Source organism: Enhydra lutris, unplaced genomic scaffold, assembly GCF_002288905.1.
Source record: "Enhydra lutris kenyoni isolate GAN:26980312 unplaced genomic scaffold, ASM228890v2 scaffoldscaffold5, whole genome shotgun sequence".
In the NCBI taxonomy this organism is placed as follows: Eukaryota; Metazoa; Chordata; class Mammalia; order Carnivora; family Mustelidae; genus Enhydra; species Enhydra lutris.
In genome coordinates this window covers 35516242-35532806 of record NW_019154089.1, presented here as the reverse complement: position 1 = coordinate 35532806, position 16565 = coordinate 35516242, and the positions used below count along the sequence as shown (strand labels likewise).

Here is a 16565-nt window from a genome sequence, read left to right as displayed (position 1 = left end):
TACACACAAATGAGTGAAAAAAGTGTTTCCTGTCTAACTGGTAAGCACAACTTGAAGTGGTTTACACATGTCACCTCATTTACTCCACATAGCCACCATTTATAGGAGATGCTATTATTACATTTTATGCCTGTGCACACCAAGAAATTAAGTGGCCCAGCTGGAAGGTACTGGAGCTTGGACTCTGTCTCAGGCAGTCTGTCCTCCAGGCTCTACCCACTATCCTAACTGCTATAAGATTTAACATCCCTTCGGGGCACCTGGGTGGCTCAGTGGTTTAAGCTTCTGCCTTCAGCTCAGGTCATGATCTCAGGGTCCTGGGATCTAGCCCTGCCATCGGGCTCTCTGCTTGGCAGGGAGCCTGCTTCCCCCCATCTCTCTGCCTGCCTCTCTGCCTACTTGTGATCTATCTCTCTGTCAAATAAATAAATAAAATCTTTAAAAAAAAAAAAGATTTAACATCCCTTCAATGCAATGCAATGCACCTGATGATAGAAGTCTTTCAAAATATTGAAAACAAAGGGGAATCACCCATCTGCCCCAGCATCTTCACTTAGTAGATGGGAAAGGTGATGTACAGAGAGAGGGAAGTGACTTGCCCAAGAACCCAGAGCGAAGAATCACCACTGGTCAGGCCTGGTGCTCCCGCTGAGGAGCCCTGAGAACCCCCACCCAAGTAAATGTCGTAATTAACTCCTTCGTAGCATGTAAGCAAGTAACATCCAGACATTGCAAGAGACAACACCTCCAACAAAAGTGGCTCAACTTTATTGCAGGGAAGCTAGAGAGGAGCAGGGCAAGTGAGGGTCTCTGCAAGAACTGCCGTCGCCGAACAGGATTGCCAGGCCCCCGGTCTGTCTGGAAGGCAGATCAGCAGCCTGGAAGAGACGAGAAGTTAAGTGGAACGAAAGCGCCATCTGCTGTGCATGTGCAGGTATTGCAAAAGCGGCAGAGTTTTCACTAAGGGGCGCTTGTGGGAGGTGATGTGGGAAACCCAGACGCTGGAGCAGAACTGGCACCCAGTGTTCTGCCCTGCACTCTACTCCCACCACAGCTGTCATACTCCGGTAGGCTGGAACCCACTAATCTCACTAAAGCCGATCTCTGCCAACGCCTTCTTCTGGGGGACTTCTAGGGCACCCGGGATGGTGCTCCTCTCCCGTTTCAGTTCACACTGGGAAGTCAGTGAACAAAATCACAAGCAAACCAATCTGCTGATGAACAAATAGTCAAGACGACTTTATGACCCAGAAACTCTCTCTGATTCCCATGCCTGGCTTCAAACCCATCACTGGGGAGCGTCTTAAACCAAACAGAGACGAGATGCTGCGGGGATGTGTGGGGGAAAGCTCCACGGGTGAGTCTCACCAAGTACTGTGCATCTGAGTCTGCGGGAGCCTTTCCGTACTACACGTGCTTGCTGACATGCTTGCCTAGATACAATTAGCTGGTATCCAGAATATGCTTCAAAATAACAGGCAGAGATGAAACAGAGCAGATTTATCAGTGGATCTGGATAATGGGTACACGGGGATTCATTTTGCTACTCATATGTTTAAAAATTCCATAATAAAAAAGCAAAGATAAATAAATTTATTAAAAACTATAAGAATTATTCAGCCATGGAAAGGAATAAAGTGCTGATCCGTGGTACAGCTTGGATGAATCCTGAAAACATTATGCTAAGTGAAATCGTGTGGTTCTCTTGAAATGAACCATCCAGAAGAGGCAAGTTGAGAGGCCAGATGCAGCTTAGCGACTCCCAGGGCAGTGGACAGTGGCTCAGGGTATCTTTCTGGGGTGATAAAGCTTTGAAGCCAGAGTTGCACAACATTATGAATGTAGTGAATCCACTAAATAATGTTATGTGACTTTCACTTAAAAACTGGGGCGCCTGGGTGGCTCAGTGGGTTAAAGCCTCTGCCTTCAGCTCAGCTCATGTTCCCAGGGTCCTGGGATCGAGCCCCACATCAGCCTCTCTGCTCAGCAGGGAGCCTGCTTCCTCTTCTCTCTCTTTGCCTGCCTCTCCGTCTACTTGTGATCTCTGTCAAATAAATAAATAAAATTTAAAAATAAAATAAAATAAAATAAATTTAAAAACTACTATGAGAAGGGGCACCTGGGCGGCTCAGTCATTAAGTATCTGCCTTCAGCTCAAGTCATAATCCCGGGATCCTGGGATGGAGCCCCGCAGAGCCCCACATGGGTCTCCCTGCTCAGCAAGGAACCTGCTTCTCCCTCTGCCACTCCCCCTGCTTGTGTTCCTTCTCTCACCGTCTGTCAAATAAATAAATAAAATCTAAAAAAAAAACAAAAAAAACTACTATGAGAAGACGCCATCAAGTTACCCACGGTTTACAACTGGCAGGCATTACTGTTTTCGCTGAACAAGATTCACAGGCTCAGGCCAGGAGTCTCCAATGCAAGGGGTCTGTGTTGGGGCTCCCCCGTGTGATTCACCTACTCAGGAAGTTCTGGCTCTTCCTTCCCTCCATCCTGTCTCTTCAGAGCACTTTCATCAACCGCAATCTTATAACCTGACACGGAGGCCCCGTATGAAACAGGGCGGGTGACCAGGGATAGGCAGAGAAGCCCAGAGCGCCGCCCACACTCTCCAGCAGAACCCCTCAGGATGCAGGAACCATTGACCAGCACTGATCCGCAGCATGATGGAAACATTATCTTCTCCTTGAGGGTCGGCCTTCACTTTCAGAAGGATTTCCCAGTAACCCCCACACAGCAGGAAAATAGGATAGAGGTTGTGGCCCTGTTCTACAGCTGGAAGAGTCTCCATAATGTAAGAAGAATTGAAAGTCACAGCGTGAAATGAGGACATCATTAGTCATCCTGGGCTCATCCCTGACCATGGGCTGTGTCCAGAGACAGAAAGAGCATGAGGAACACAGACGCATCTGACATGACCTTCATGTGACGTCACCCCATACACAGGACACGGCCATTAGCCCACCAGTCCCCTGCAGCTGGCCTCTGCCTGGGGGGCTCTTGTGGGCCCATGAACAGGGGACAAGGCCACTGGCTATGACAGAACTCTGATTCAGGATGCCTCTCATCCTGCCTCTGCCACTCTACTGTGTGGGGCTTGGGTTATGTCCCCTCCCCTCTCCGGGCCTCATGTTTCTCAATGGCACTGAGCGCCGAACCACAGGAGGGATGTGGCAGTCACTGCGATTCGAGAAGGACAAGGGCAGTGATGGCCAGGGAGGACTGTGCCGTGAAGGATTCTGAAGAGGTATTAGATCACTAAATGAGGCCTGTCCTGGTCCCATAGTGAACAGTCCAGCACAGTGCCACACTTGCATGCCTCTGTGCTGTGGACAATTAAAGGGGACGTGTCCTCCAGCTTGGACATGGAGGATTGCTTCTGTACCATCGGGGCTGCGGCCATGCTCAGGAAGCCGACGGCGGTTCCGAGCAGGGAGAGAGGCCAAGTTGAATTAACTTACCTGGTCATTGCACAGAAGCATGAGGTCCAGGGCACAGGTGTCCTCTCGGATGCGACAGTTTATCAAAGGAATGCTTAGTGTCATATACTCTGCACTTAAACCCTGATGATCATGAGATGCACTCCCCAAGTCAAGAAAGGGACCCTGGGAGACATAACACAGTGCTCTGCATACTCTCAGGGGGCTGTAAGGACTCCCTGAATGCGAGATTTGCATCAGATAATGAAATATGTTGCATGAGGGCTGGGGCCTCACCCACCTGCTCCCTTTGGTCCATCTTGGGCCCAGGGATCCGGGCCCTTGCTACTTGGGGCCGAGGTAGGAAACAGCCTTTCCTGTTTTCTCCAGGGTTTCCAGCAGAATGTCCACGCTGTGGTCAGAGCTGATGCAAACCTTCTTGTTGGGCAGGTCAATGTCAAACTCAACTCCTGCAGGAAAAGGGAAGTGGGGTATGTGGGGAGGAAGCAGAGATCTTCCCAGTCAGAGCCAGAGAGTTCAGGCTCCAGAGTTTGGACTCACAACCACCTTCCCCTTTCCTCCATGCCAGGGATCAGCAAACTCTTCCTATAAAGAACCAGAGTCATGTTTTAGGCATCTGGGGCCACATGGACTCAGCTGCATGGTCTTCTCTCTCTGTGTATTGCTTTTATGCCCCTTTAAAAATGTAAAAACTGGGCGCCTGGGTGGCTCAGTGGTTAAAGCCTCTGCCTTTGGCTCAGGTCATGATCTCAGGGTCCTGGGATCGAGTCCCACATCGGGCTCTCTGCTCAGCAGGGAGCCTGCCTCCTCCTCCTGTCTCTCTCTGCCTGCCTCTCTGCCTACTTGTGATCTGTCTGTCAAATAAATTTTTAAAAAATCTTTAAAAAAAAAAATAAAAAAATAAAATAAAAATGTAAAAACTGTTCTCAGCTGTACAAAAATAGCCTGTGAGCTACATTTGACCTACAGACTATAGTTTGCCAATCCCTGCTCAACACTGGGGCTTCTTTTAAGTTTTCTTTTCTTTTTATTTCAAAAATAATTAATACAGGGGCATCTGGGTGGCTCAGTGGGTTAAAGTCTCTGCCTCTGGCTCGGGTCATGATCCCAGGGTCCTGGGATCGAGCCCCGCATTGGGCTCTCTGCTCGGCAGGGAGCCTGCTTCCTCCTCTCTCTCTGCCTGCCTCTCTGCCTACTTGTGATCTCTCTGTGTGTGTCAAATAAATAAATAAAGTCTTTTAAAAAATAATAATTAATACAGACACACCATTAAAAAAAAAAAAAAAAGGAAATATTTCTGAATAAAACCAGAAAGTAGAAGGCCTCCAGAAGTCACTAAAACAGCATGGCATCTACCCAGTTCTTCTTCCAGACAGACAAGTAAAAAGTAATTCCCCCGAATGGCATCGTACTACATACGCCAGTCTTGCTATATTTCACTTTCCAGTGTCCAGGGGATCTTGCCATCTCAGTACATATAGACTTACAGCATTCTCTCTTTAACAGCTACACTACATTCCAAAGTGTGGGCACCCCGTACATCCACTTGGTCCCCTGCTGCAATGGTACAGTAAATATACCAGAACATATAAAACTTGTGAAAATATTTCTATACCATGAATTTACAGAATGGAAATTGGTGAGCAATGGACTGGCACATTTTAAATGCTGATATTGTAAAACCACCCTCCTAAAGGGGTGTGCCAACTTCAAGGCACCCTCCCTCCCCCCCAGAGCACTCCATGGAAATACCTAGAACGTGTCTGGTTGAGACAATGGAATGCGGAGGGAAAGCCCTTACAGGTTCTAGGCCTGGCTTCACCACCGACTTGGATGACTACAGGCGGATCCTGCCCATTCTAGGCCTCAGTTTCCCCATCTGTACATGACAGAATTGGGGGTGGCCAGCCCCTATGGTCTCTCCAGTTCACATATGCCATTAGCTGGGATTCCTCAGGCCCAGCACTGCTCATCTAAGTCTCCAACTAATCCTCTCGACACAACTTAAGAGGCCACCCAAGTGGGGACAGTTGTGAAAGATGGGGAGAAACCGTCCAAGTTCAAAGGGAGATCCCCAAACATCAAAGAGCCTTCAAAAGCCCATGGCACAGATTTAGTCATAATGTCTGAATTTCTATCTGACAGAAACTGAGGGGAAAAAAAACGTATCATGTCCTCGCCACACACTGGATTTTTGTCTTTTGGTTCGAAGTATCTCCTTCTTCTTTGGGATATATATTTTGGTGGCATCATACAGCTGCAAGAAAGTCTGGGATCATCTAACCCAGTGGGTTTCAAACTGTGCTCCTTGAGCCCAGATTCCCAGTTGGGTGTCCTCAAGCCATCAAGAGCGAAAGCAGGCTGGCCGTCACCCCTCACTTCATCCAGAACATGTCATGTCATACTTGGAGGGGCTTCTGAGAAGAGTGTCACAGCAGAAGCTGACGTACGCTGACATGCCTACATGCAGCTAGGGAGACTCCGGCCCCAGGGAGACGAGGCCACAGTCACATGGCATGTCAGTAGCCAGGATTTTCCTACTGCTTCAGATGCTTTCAAACTAAGATTCCAGTTTCCAGGACTAGAAGCCACCACTGACTCACTTTGGGAAAGTCCCTTCCCTCCCAAGCTCTGGTGTCAACGCCCCCATCCCACAGATGGAAAGGCCAGCTCAGAGGAATGCTCCCAGTGCTAATGGGATCACATCCACGTGGAAGCCCTCGGAAATCTGGGTATTATCTAGGGCTTTAAATGTGAAAAACCTTAGAAGACTGACTGCCCAGCACTCCCAGAACTCTGATCACAGCTGTCATTACCTCAAAGAGCCCCAGGGCCAGACCCCAGCCCTCTTTGGGCCTCAGTTTCCCCAGCTGGGAACTGAGGGGGCTGGATGAGAATAACTGTTTTCTAAATATGTCCAGAAGAAGCACTTTAGGACTTCTGCACACGACTTGAGTCAAAGTTCATTTTTTAAAACTACCACAATTTTCTAAACGTTAGCAGAAAAATGACACTCCAATGTATTGTATCCAAAATGATCACCAAAGATCACCAACGTATTAACTGGTGCTGCCAGGACCGTGCGGCCAAATCCCAGCTCTGACGCTTACTGACTGTGTGATCGCAGCAAAGTCGCTCAACCTCTCTGAACTTCAGTTCCCCCCGCTTATAATGGAGACAGTCCAAGGAGCCACCTAAATGGCTCTGGTGAGGAACAGATGATGCGGTCCACAGAGCCACCAAGCAGAGTACTGGGCACATGCTAAGTATGTACTTGGTACATGTTAGTTTTCCTGTTATTATCAGCTCCAACTCAAGCTTCTCCGGCTCCGTGGCTGCCCGTACTGGCCTCTCCCACCTAAGCCCTAACGAAGGGCCCCTCACTTACCTCCCAGCTTGTTGAGCACCCGGCTGACCGCATTGGAGCAGCCTTCACAGGTCATGTCCACGGAGAACTCGTGCTTCTGAAATGAACAAAGGGGACCGTGAGCCAGTCCTGCGGCATGATCCACACACCACAGCAGCACACAGGCCCACCCAGGGGCCAAGACAGAGCGCAGCAAGACAGGGCAAGATCCGGCTGTCATCAGACTCACCACTAGCCTGTTTTTGAGCCCCACTCTGTTACAAAGTGGAGTTAAGTAAGGGTTTCTCCATCTCATACATTGTTGTATTGAATGAGATAATCCCTATAAGGCCTTCAGCAGTGTCTAGCACATGATGAGCAGAGTCACCTGGGAAGCTAGTTTAAAAAAATGCTATTTCTAGTCTTACCTTCAAGATCTTGATTCTTGAGCTACAGGGTGGTCTCAAGACCACTGGTAACTCTGACATGGGTGGGCCCGTGGACTCTGAGCCATGCTGATCTGGTCTTATTCATGCATCAAAAGATCATCTTCTGCATTAGAACCACCCAGGAAAAACTACAAATTCTCATCAACAAGTGTGGGCTGGGGCATCTGTCACGGCTAATAAGTGTCTCTGGTATTCTGATACACGGAGATCACTGCTCTCAACCATGTGCCTCATGGTCAGGGGCAGCACCTTGAGTCCTGGGAAAGAAGGGATCTGCCTAGGCTCCCAGTGGGTTGGAGGCTGGGCCAGTAAGGGCACCAGACTCCTCGACTCTTCCTCTGGGCTCAACATCCTACAGTCTTCAAGGGCCTAATGGCAAGCGTTGTTCAGTTCACTGCTGCAACCCGAGCCTTGAGCAGCGGCTGGCATACAGTAGGTGCTTACTACATGTTTTCTTGTGTGAGCAAATGATTGACACAGCTGGCTGAGGAGCTCTGGGTTGTGTCTGGCAGAATATGGCTGAAGGGATGTTGTGTGACTTCTGAGGTCAGGTCTTGGGCTTCTTCCTTGCTCTCTCTCTGGAGGAGGCTGGCTAAGACATCCTAAAGACCTCAAGCAATCCTACGGAGAGAGGCTCATGGTGAGCCCCTGAGAGGGAGCCATTGTGGAAGCAGATGCTCCTTCACAGCCAGCAGACATCTTCATGTAGCTTCATCAGAGACCCTGTGTAGGACACCCCACAGAGCTGCCCCCAGATTCCCGGCTCTCAGAAACTAAGAATTAATAAATGTTTACCTTTCCAACCACCGAGGTTTGGGGTCATTACTCAGGAGCAACAGATAACAAACTTTGAGAGCTTGGAGCCTGGTAGTACTCTCCATTAGGTTATTATTAACCTGTTTCACAGCCCTCTTTTCTCTCACTTCAAACCACAATGGCTACATGTTTCATGGAGCATTCCAAAGTGTTTTTTTTTTTTTTTTTAAGATTTTACTTACTTATTTGAGAGAAACAGAGACAGAGAGAGTGTGTGAGCATGAGTGGGAAAAGGGGCAGAGGGAGAAGGAGAAGCAGACTCCCCACTGGGCAGGGCTTGATTCCAGGACCCTGGGATCATGACCTGAGCCAAAGGCAGATGCTTAACTGATGAAGCCACCCAGGTGCCCAAGCATTCCAAAATATTCCAGATTTGTTACCTCAACTGGAATTCTGGACATAGCAATGGTTCTTGCTGGAAAGACCTCAGGCAAAAATCCCCGTGCTTTAAGAAAAAAAGGAAAAAAGCAATCCCTCTGCCTTAAGGGCCCCAGTCACCTTATCTTACAAAAAAAGTATTAGCCAACTCAAGTTCTCTCAACTTCAGTGCACAGAAGTATCCCTTGGGGACTTGAGGACATAGAACTCAGCAAGCAGCTGCCTCTATCAGCTCTGAGGCTCTGGGCTAGGCCCTGGGGCTCTCTCCAATTTTAACCCACTGGGGAGACATAGGGAGGCAAGGCCACACACCTGAGAAAAACTGGACTAATGGCTTCTCAAGCTCTTTCCAAGTCTCAGAACATGTTTGGGTCTGGCTTATTATCATGCTGTCCAGGGGAAACTAAGACCAAAAGCTAAGAGTTTGGTTTTTTCACTCTTTTACTGAGGCCAAATCTGCAAAACGTGCCTTAAAGAAAATGGTTAGTTTTTCTTTTCTTCTATGTTAAATACCTCTTATTCCTTTAGCTTATTCTATGACTACAAGGCAGAGGCTTAACCCAGTGAGCCACCCAGGTGCCCCTGTGAGCTGGTTTTATAAAGTTTTATTGGAACACTGCTAAGGCTTACTTTCACAATGGAATGGCAGAGCTGAGTAGTTATAAAGGGACCACTTGGTTCCTCAAGCCTATAGCATTTAAAGTATTCACCTGGGAGCGGCTGGGTGGCTCAAAGCCTCCGCCTTCAGCTCAGGTCATGATCCCAGGGTTCTGGGATCCAGCCCCACAACGGGATCTCCCTGCTCAGTGGGAAGCCTGCTTCTCCCTCTCCCACTGACCTTGCTTGTGTTCCTGCTCTCCCTGTCTCTCTCTGTCAAATAAATTAAATAAAATCTTTAAAAAATAAAAATTAAAAAATTCACCTGGCCCTTTAAGAAAAAGTGCGCTGACTCCTGCTCTATAATAACCACTAGACAATCCAGATTTGTCAATAGTTTGCACCTGGATGCCCACCCAAAGACTTAAAGGGCTTGCAAGACCTACATGAGACCTAAATACTGAGAGCTGCTGTGCGCCAAATGCTCTGTACACAGAATCTCAGTTCTCCCTCGGCTTGGAAAGGGAGCTAGAGACCCTGTTTTACTCCAGAGGAAACTGAAGTTCCCAGGGGTTCACGGAGCTCCCCACAGTCACGGGTGAGTCTGTGCTGAGGCAGGGATGTGAACCCAGGCCTTCCTGGCTCCAGGGACATTTTGTGAGCCATGGAGCAACCGATAGCACTGCCAGGGGCCACCCTGTGACCCTGACTCTCAGCAGGAGCTCGGGCAGCAGGACACCTCATGAACAGGCACAGGGATAGGTGCCCAAGAACCTAATGTCAACACATCCGTGAAGCCTTCTGCTGCGGCCTACAGAGCGCAGGTCTCCTTTCATCCTCCACAGTAGAGGTCAGAAGCCAGGAGGCGGCTTCTGGGGGACAAATGTTCCAATTCCGTGCTCTTCCTCTCGACTTGGGGTTGCTCAAGTCAATTTGGGGGTGGCAGAAAATCTACTTAAGGACAGAGTAATCCATTCTTTACAGAGAATCCCAAGCCAGCCCCCTATTGCCTCAGCCCCTCAGACAGGCCTGTCACCTGTAAGGTTCTTTAAAGCAATGAAAAAGTTCAGTGAACTGTGCAATTCTTTAACAGAATCTCAGAACTAGAAGGACGAAATGCAGTGGGGTCACCTTGTCTGGCTCCCTCCCAGAGAAGGAAGTCTTTCTCAAATATCCAGGATATTGAGTCTTTGAATACAAAGTCGATTAGGAGTTTACTAATATTAATATTTGAATGCACTGCGTGCCAGGCATTGTTCTAAACACTCTGCACACATTACTTTGTTTAATCATCACAAAGTTCCCATGAGATGGCCATTATTATCCTTTCTTGACAGACAAGGGAGCTGAGATTCAGAGGTTAGGTCACTTGCTTGGGGGTGACAGGTAGTGAGGGAACCAAGTCGAGACTGAAAATGTCTTCAGAGCCTAAACTTTTAACTACTTGTTAAAAATGCGGTCCTTGTTAAAAGGGGGTTAGCACCTGCCCGCCTCTAGTTCCACCCCACTTGTCCTAGGTCGACACCAGAGTTACCATTTCTTGGGGACGAGCTAGGTTAGTGGCTATGCTACGTATTTTACTGGTGTTTTTCCAAGTAATACTAAGAGTCCTTTGAGGTCAGATTTTACCCCCCCCCATTTTACAGATGAGGAAACAAAGGCACAGAGAAGTAAAGCGGCTTGCCCAAGGTCACCCGGGTGAGAAGCAAGGGCACAGGTTTTTCAAAGAGGCTTCTGAGATTCCAAATTTTTGTCTGAGTAACTCTCAGGTGACACTCTGACCAGTTTTGACCACAGCCCCTTGACTAATAGCCTCCTTTCTGCAATTGCTCATCTTGTGATACGGTGCCAAGTGCCCTCTTCATTCTGACCATCTGCTCTGGAGGGTCACTTGTCCAAATCCCCAGAAGTGAACACAGAATAGAGTGATCCTGAAGCTGGCCTTTCTCTCACTGCCACCCTCTCCGAAAACCTTGTGACCTCAACTATCCCAGTCGCAGGCCGGTTAATGCTGTCCTCCTAACATTGCCACAGGCAGCTTTGCTCAAGTAGGAGGGCTGATAATGTCAGCTTCTTTGTCCAAACTTTGTGCTGTCTGAGGATTTGTCTCAAGGCACCTGGCAAGGCCCAAGAGAAATGACACCTGAGATGTTTGTGACTCAGCCCAGGGGGCCTCTGGGTTACCTGCCAGCTCCCGAAAGCTAGGCTGCTAAGACACAGGGCATCTGAGGGACACCTCTGGGTATCCATGTGAAGCAGAGCCATAAACTAGGCACCCTGGGGGAAACTGCTTAACACCACATGACCCCGACCGAGATCTACAGGATGTACTTGGCAACACAGCTTACTCTCAATCCGGTAGAACTACTTTTGTCTGGCATTTATTTCCCAAGTGGTCAGGCCTGTAGAGATGGGAGCCTGAAGATAAGGGGCTTAATTCTGACTCCACCCAACGCCTAAAGGAGACCTCCTTAGATCTTAAGTTACTGGCTTCTTCTCTTTTTATCTGCCGAAGTCCTTAGTTTCCTATCTACAAAACGAGACCCTGAGCAACCACGTATGTGCATTAAGACTGAGTGAGTGGCAAAGGCACCTAAGACCTGCTCATTCCTCCTCAAACACTCTTTGAGCGACTGGCAACTTTTGAGCAGGTCCCTTAGCGTCTCCTAGGTTCATGGGTTCAGGTTCAGAAAGTGATCGGTAGGAAAAGTTCAGCGTCGCCCAGGGCTGAACGGAAATGGGCTAGAGTGGGCAGGGGGAAGGAAGGAAAACCACGGACCTCTGAAAACCTGGACCTCTGAAAACCTGCCCGGTCCAGGAGGCAACAGCCACCCGCCCCTCCCCCATTCTCCCTTTCAAGCCATTACCGCAGACAGGGGCAAACCGGGAAGGCGCGGGGACTAGACGTCCCAGTTCCAGCTCGCCACCCGCTCACTGGGTGATCTCGGCGACTCTGCCCTTCCCTGGGTCTCAGTTTCCCCGTCTATGCAGGGAAGAATTGGGCCTGTAACCCCTGGAGGCCTTGCAGCTACAGTGTTCTGAGGCCTGACTCCTACATAAAACCCCTTTCGGATCGGATTTTCTGGAGGGTCGCAGAAGCTGGCAGTAGATGGGGAAAGAGTGAGAAGAGGGGCAGGCAAAAGCCCCGGCTCCGGCCCAAGCCCTTGAAGAACGACGTGTGGCCGATCGGCGGCGGCCCGGGTCTGCGCGGGGCGGTAGCGAGGAGGCACTCACCGGCATGGCTGTGGAAGGGGTGGTGGCGGTGGCGGTGGCGGTGGCGGCGGCGGCTGCGGCTTCGGGAGCTTCACTGCTGCCGGCTCCGAGTGCTGGCGCTGCCATGCTTCCGGGGCTGGGCTCCGGGAGGACCCGCCCCTCCTGCCAGGCCCCGCCCCCATCGGCCGGCCGGCAGTTAGGCCCTGCCCCCTGGCCCCGCGGGCGGGGAGCCGCTGGGCAGCGGTTGGCGGCCCTGGCGGGGGCGGGGGGTGCCGGAGACTCCCCCTCGCGCACCGCCCGCTCGGCCAGCCTCCAACACCTACTGGTCGTTTTTATTTTTTTTTTTTAATTTTTTTTTCAAAGATTTTATTTATTTAGTTGACAGAGATCACAAGTAGGCAGAGAAGCAGGCAGAGAGAGAGAGAGAGAGAAGCAAGCTCTCCGCCGAGCAGAGAGCCTGATGCGGGACTCGATCCCAGGACCCTGAGATCATGACCTGAGCCGAAGGCAGCGGCTTAACCCACTGAGCCACCCAGGTGCCCCTACTGGTCGTTTTTAGACCACGTGCTCCGTGTCAGGTGCGTCTTACCTGCTGGGAATATAAGGGCCCCGTAGGGAAGACGACAGACTCCGCCCCTCCCTAAAGGGACAATCACATTTACTCGGGTAAATGAGTCCCAACCATGAGCCAGCGCGGGGCTGGGTATCCAAGGTGCCCTCGTGAAAAAGACGTCCCCCAGTCGGGAGACGAGGAAGCAGGCGGTGAAAAGACAGTTGTTAGAAGGGCTGTATCCTGGGAGCAGAGAAAGGATCTCTAACTCAGACTGGAGTGTGTTGGGGGCGGGAGACAGGGTTCCGGAGGAGGCGGTTCCGGGCGGAGGTAATTTGAGTCAAGGGTGGAGAGTACACGTTCTTCGGAAGAAGGAAGAGGAGCTATTTGAGAAGGAGGGCGGCAGAGGGAACTGCAAGCGCACGAGTGGGGAGACAAGAGTGGGCTTGAGAGGCAGGCACAAAGAGAGGTGGAGAAATGAAGAGACAAGGATATGATCTCCACAGCCATGGGGGAAGACAATGAAGGCAGAGGTGCTCTAAGAAACTAACAGAGAAACAGGCCTGCAGTCACACATACCCGCATCTCCCTACACGGGAGCATCGCGGCGGTGTGCTCTCCTTGGAAAGTCCAAGGAACCTGCCGGTCAGAGTCAGTAGTTTCAGAGAGCTCGAATCAACAGAACTGCTTGAACAGCTTATTAATAACCCAGATTTCTAGGCTTCGCCCTCGCTTCACTGCCCCTTACTCTAGAGGTATACTTTTAGTACCCCTCCTCTGCTTGGTTTGGGGAACCACTGGTTGAGGAAAACTGTAGTTTTAATACATGAAAGCTTTTTGAGAAAGTGTGCTCATTATTCATTGTTTCACTTCCAATTCACCCTTTACGTTTGCTCTATGAAAATGGATCTAGACCCTTTTTAATTTTTTTAAAAAGATTTTTATTTGACAGAGAGCAGGGGGAGCTGCAGAGAGAGAGAGAAGCAGACTCTGCTGAGCAAGGAGCCTGATGGTGGGGCTCGATCCCAGGACCCTGAAATCGTGACCTGGGCCAAAGGCCAAAGCTTAACCAACTGAGCCACCCAGGTGCCCCAATCTGGACCCGTTCAATATTTTCTTTTTCCTTTGCCCGCTGGCAGGATGTTGAACCTTGCTTGTCAATAGAGGTCCTGGAGACACACTGGAGGGGGAAAGGTTTTCCTTCCTGGTTCTAGTGTGCTCACTCTCCAGGCCCTTGCCATGTGGGCCGTTGCCCCATGCCCATCTTCTGAGGATGGCTTCCTCAGCACCAGGCTCCTGCTGTTCACAGGGACTGGCAGCACCTACCAGCCAGCAGCTTCCTCCAGCATCTGTCCTCCCTCGTGTACTTTCATAGCAGACTGACTTCAGTGAGGTGCCTCTGTGGATAGCTTTTTCCAGCACCCTAGAGGGAAATTTTCCAGCCCAGAGGGTGGATTTCTAGCAAGTTCCACAAGCATGGCATCACAGCCACTTCTCTGCCATTCAGTGGGCCACGAGGCCTGGAGCCCAGCCTAGCGTGGGGGTTGGGAGAGTCTTCCTTGAATGCTCTATGGACTATCTTGGCCTTACCAGCAGTGGCTCCTCCTGTATCTCTACTATTTCTATAGTCTTTAGAGCTCTGTTACTAGCTGTTGCCTCATTATCCCAGACTCATTATAACCTTTAAACTCTCCTTGTTCAACTTATGGTGTGGTTTCCCTCTCCTGATTAGACTCACACTGATACAGAGAGTGACCACAAGCTGTCTACCTCAGTTTAGGGAAAAGGCTGATGGATCCACCCTTGGCCTAGGCTCAAGGAACACAAAATGGAAGGGCTAAATCTAGGCCAGGACCAGTCGCTGACTCACACTGGCCCTGAATGAAGAGGCCCACGTCCAGCATGGGGAGCGGAAGGAGGATGGGCATGAGAGCCTATCTTAGTCTGCTCTGACTGCTATAACAAAATATCACAGACTGGGAGAAATAAACCACATTTCTCACAGTTCTCACAGTTCTGGAGGCCGGAAAGTCCAGGTCAGAGTGCGGGCTATTCGGTTCTTGGTGAGGTTCCTCCTCCTGGCTTGCAGATGGTTGCATCCTTATTGCGTCCACATAGCAGAGAGAGCTAACTCTGGCATCTCTTCCTCCTTTTATGAGGGCACCAGCCCTATTGGATTAGGGCCCCACTCTTAAGATCCCATTTAAGCTTTGTTAACTCCTCAAAGGCCCATCTCCAAACACAGTCACGTTGGAGGTTAGGGTCTCAACAGTTCAATCCATATACAACATATAGAACCATATAGAGCAGAGTTGAATTTTAGCCCTCTCATTTGCCAATTACCTCTCTAAGCCTTAATATCCCTGTTCTCACTTAGAGAACAGAGATAGTTAAGGTGACTATAATTTTTTTATCCAAACCTCCTGAGAGTGGGAGGGGACGCCAGGACAGTAGGCATACAGCATGACTGTAACAGGCGAACCAGGACATAGGGGTTCCTCAAAGAAACCTACTTTGTGGTATTATTGGGAAGAATATATATGAGGCTGTAGGCAAACTCCCTAAAAACATTGCTTGGCACAAGATAGGCATCAAAAAATATTAGAACTCTTCTAATTGCTGGAATCACTCCTGGCTTCCCTGCCACTGACTCCTCCCCTACAGGCAAAATGCTCACCCCTTAACCCTTCACACCTCTTTCCCACCTGCCAGGCATTTCCTTAGGTGAAGTGAAGGCAAGGTTCAACCTTCAGGTAGCACTGGGCGCAAGTGTGTACTGGGATTAGGAAAGCAAGATCGCTGCAGGGGCGTAAGGGGTGGGGGGCATTAAAGGAAAGGGAGAGGAAGAGAGACTAGAGAATGGGGGAGGAGGGGAGGTGAAGCAGAGACAGGCAGCGTTATGGAAACTCATTAGATATGACAAATGGAAAGAGGAAAATGTGCAGGGTTATAGTTCCTGTATGCAAATGTCTGTATAAATTCCTGTTATTTACATACAAATAAGCCTGAAAGGAGCTACAGCAACTGTTAACACAGAGGTTATCTGGAACGGATGCAGGCTTACAGGCTCCCTATGTACATACTTTTTAAAAAATGTCTAATAGCACAAAAGGGTGTAGAGGGAAAAGCCAGTCTCCCTTCCACCCTGACTACCCCTTTTCAAACCAAAGGCATCTATACGGAATTTTGCACCTTGCTTTCCTCGCTTTATAAAATATTGTGGAGCTTCTTCTTTACTTATACATATCCCCTTCATTCTTCTCAGTGGTACGTAATTCTACATTTTTCAGTTGTACCATAGTTTATTTCACCAGGCCCTGTGGCAGATACCATTGGTTGGCTAATCCAACACTCAGTCCCAGCCTTTTTACTCTTGCTACTGTAGAGGCCAGATCCCTAAGTACCCTCAGTATTTGCTTTCCCATCTTCCCTTCAGCCAAGTGTGCCCATGTGATGTGGCTCTGGCCAAGGAGTCAGAAGCAGAAACCTGCTACAAGGTTTCTGGAAAGTTCTTGCTTTCTTCACCAGGGGAACAGATACCACTCCTTTCCCCTTCTTGCTGAGAATACTGACATGATATCTAGAGTACAACCGTGAGGGAAATGCCAGGAGAATCACAGAGATGCCAGTTGGTGTGCTCACCAGCCGACGCCAGCTACAGACTTGTTAGGTGAGAAATGTAAGTCCATGTTCATTTCAGCGACAGCTACTCAGACTTCCTGGTACTTGCCCCTGACACATTCCTGATACAGTCCCCCACTGATAGACATACA

General features: G+C 49.6%; 1 protein-coding gene across 1 annotated transcript; it reads right to left on the bottom strand.

Moving 5' to 3' along the window:
- Nucleotides 1-746: 746 nt before the first annotated feature.
- Nucleotides 747-12368, bottom strand: LOC111141070 (antioxidant 1 copper chaperone). The gene is made up of 4 exons (XM_022493399.1): nucleotides 12264-12368; nucleotides 6832-6907; nucleotides 3724-3892; nucleotides 747-878 (listed from the first exon to the last, which is right to left on the bottom strand). Exons 1-3 carry the CDS (start codon nucleotides 12366-12368, stop codon nucleotides 3768-3770), a joined length of 306 nt encoding a protein of 101 aa, XP_022349107.1. The 3' UTR covers nucleotides 747-878; nucleotides 3724-3767.
- Between the last annotated feature and the right edge of the window lie 4197 nt (nucleotides 12369-16565).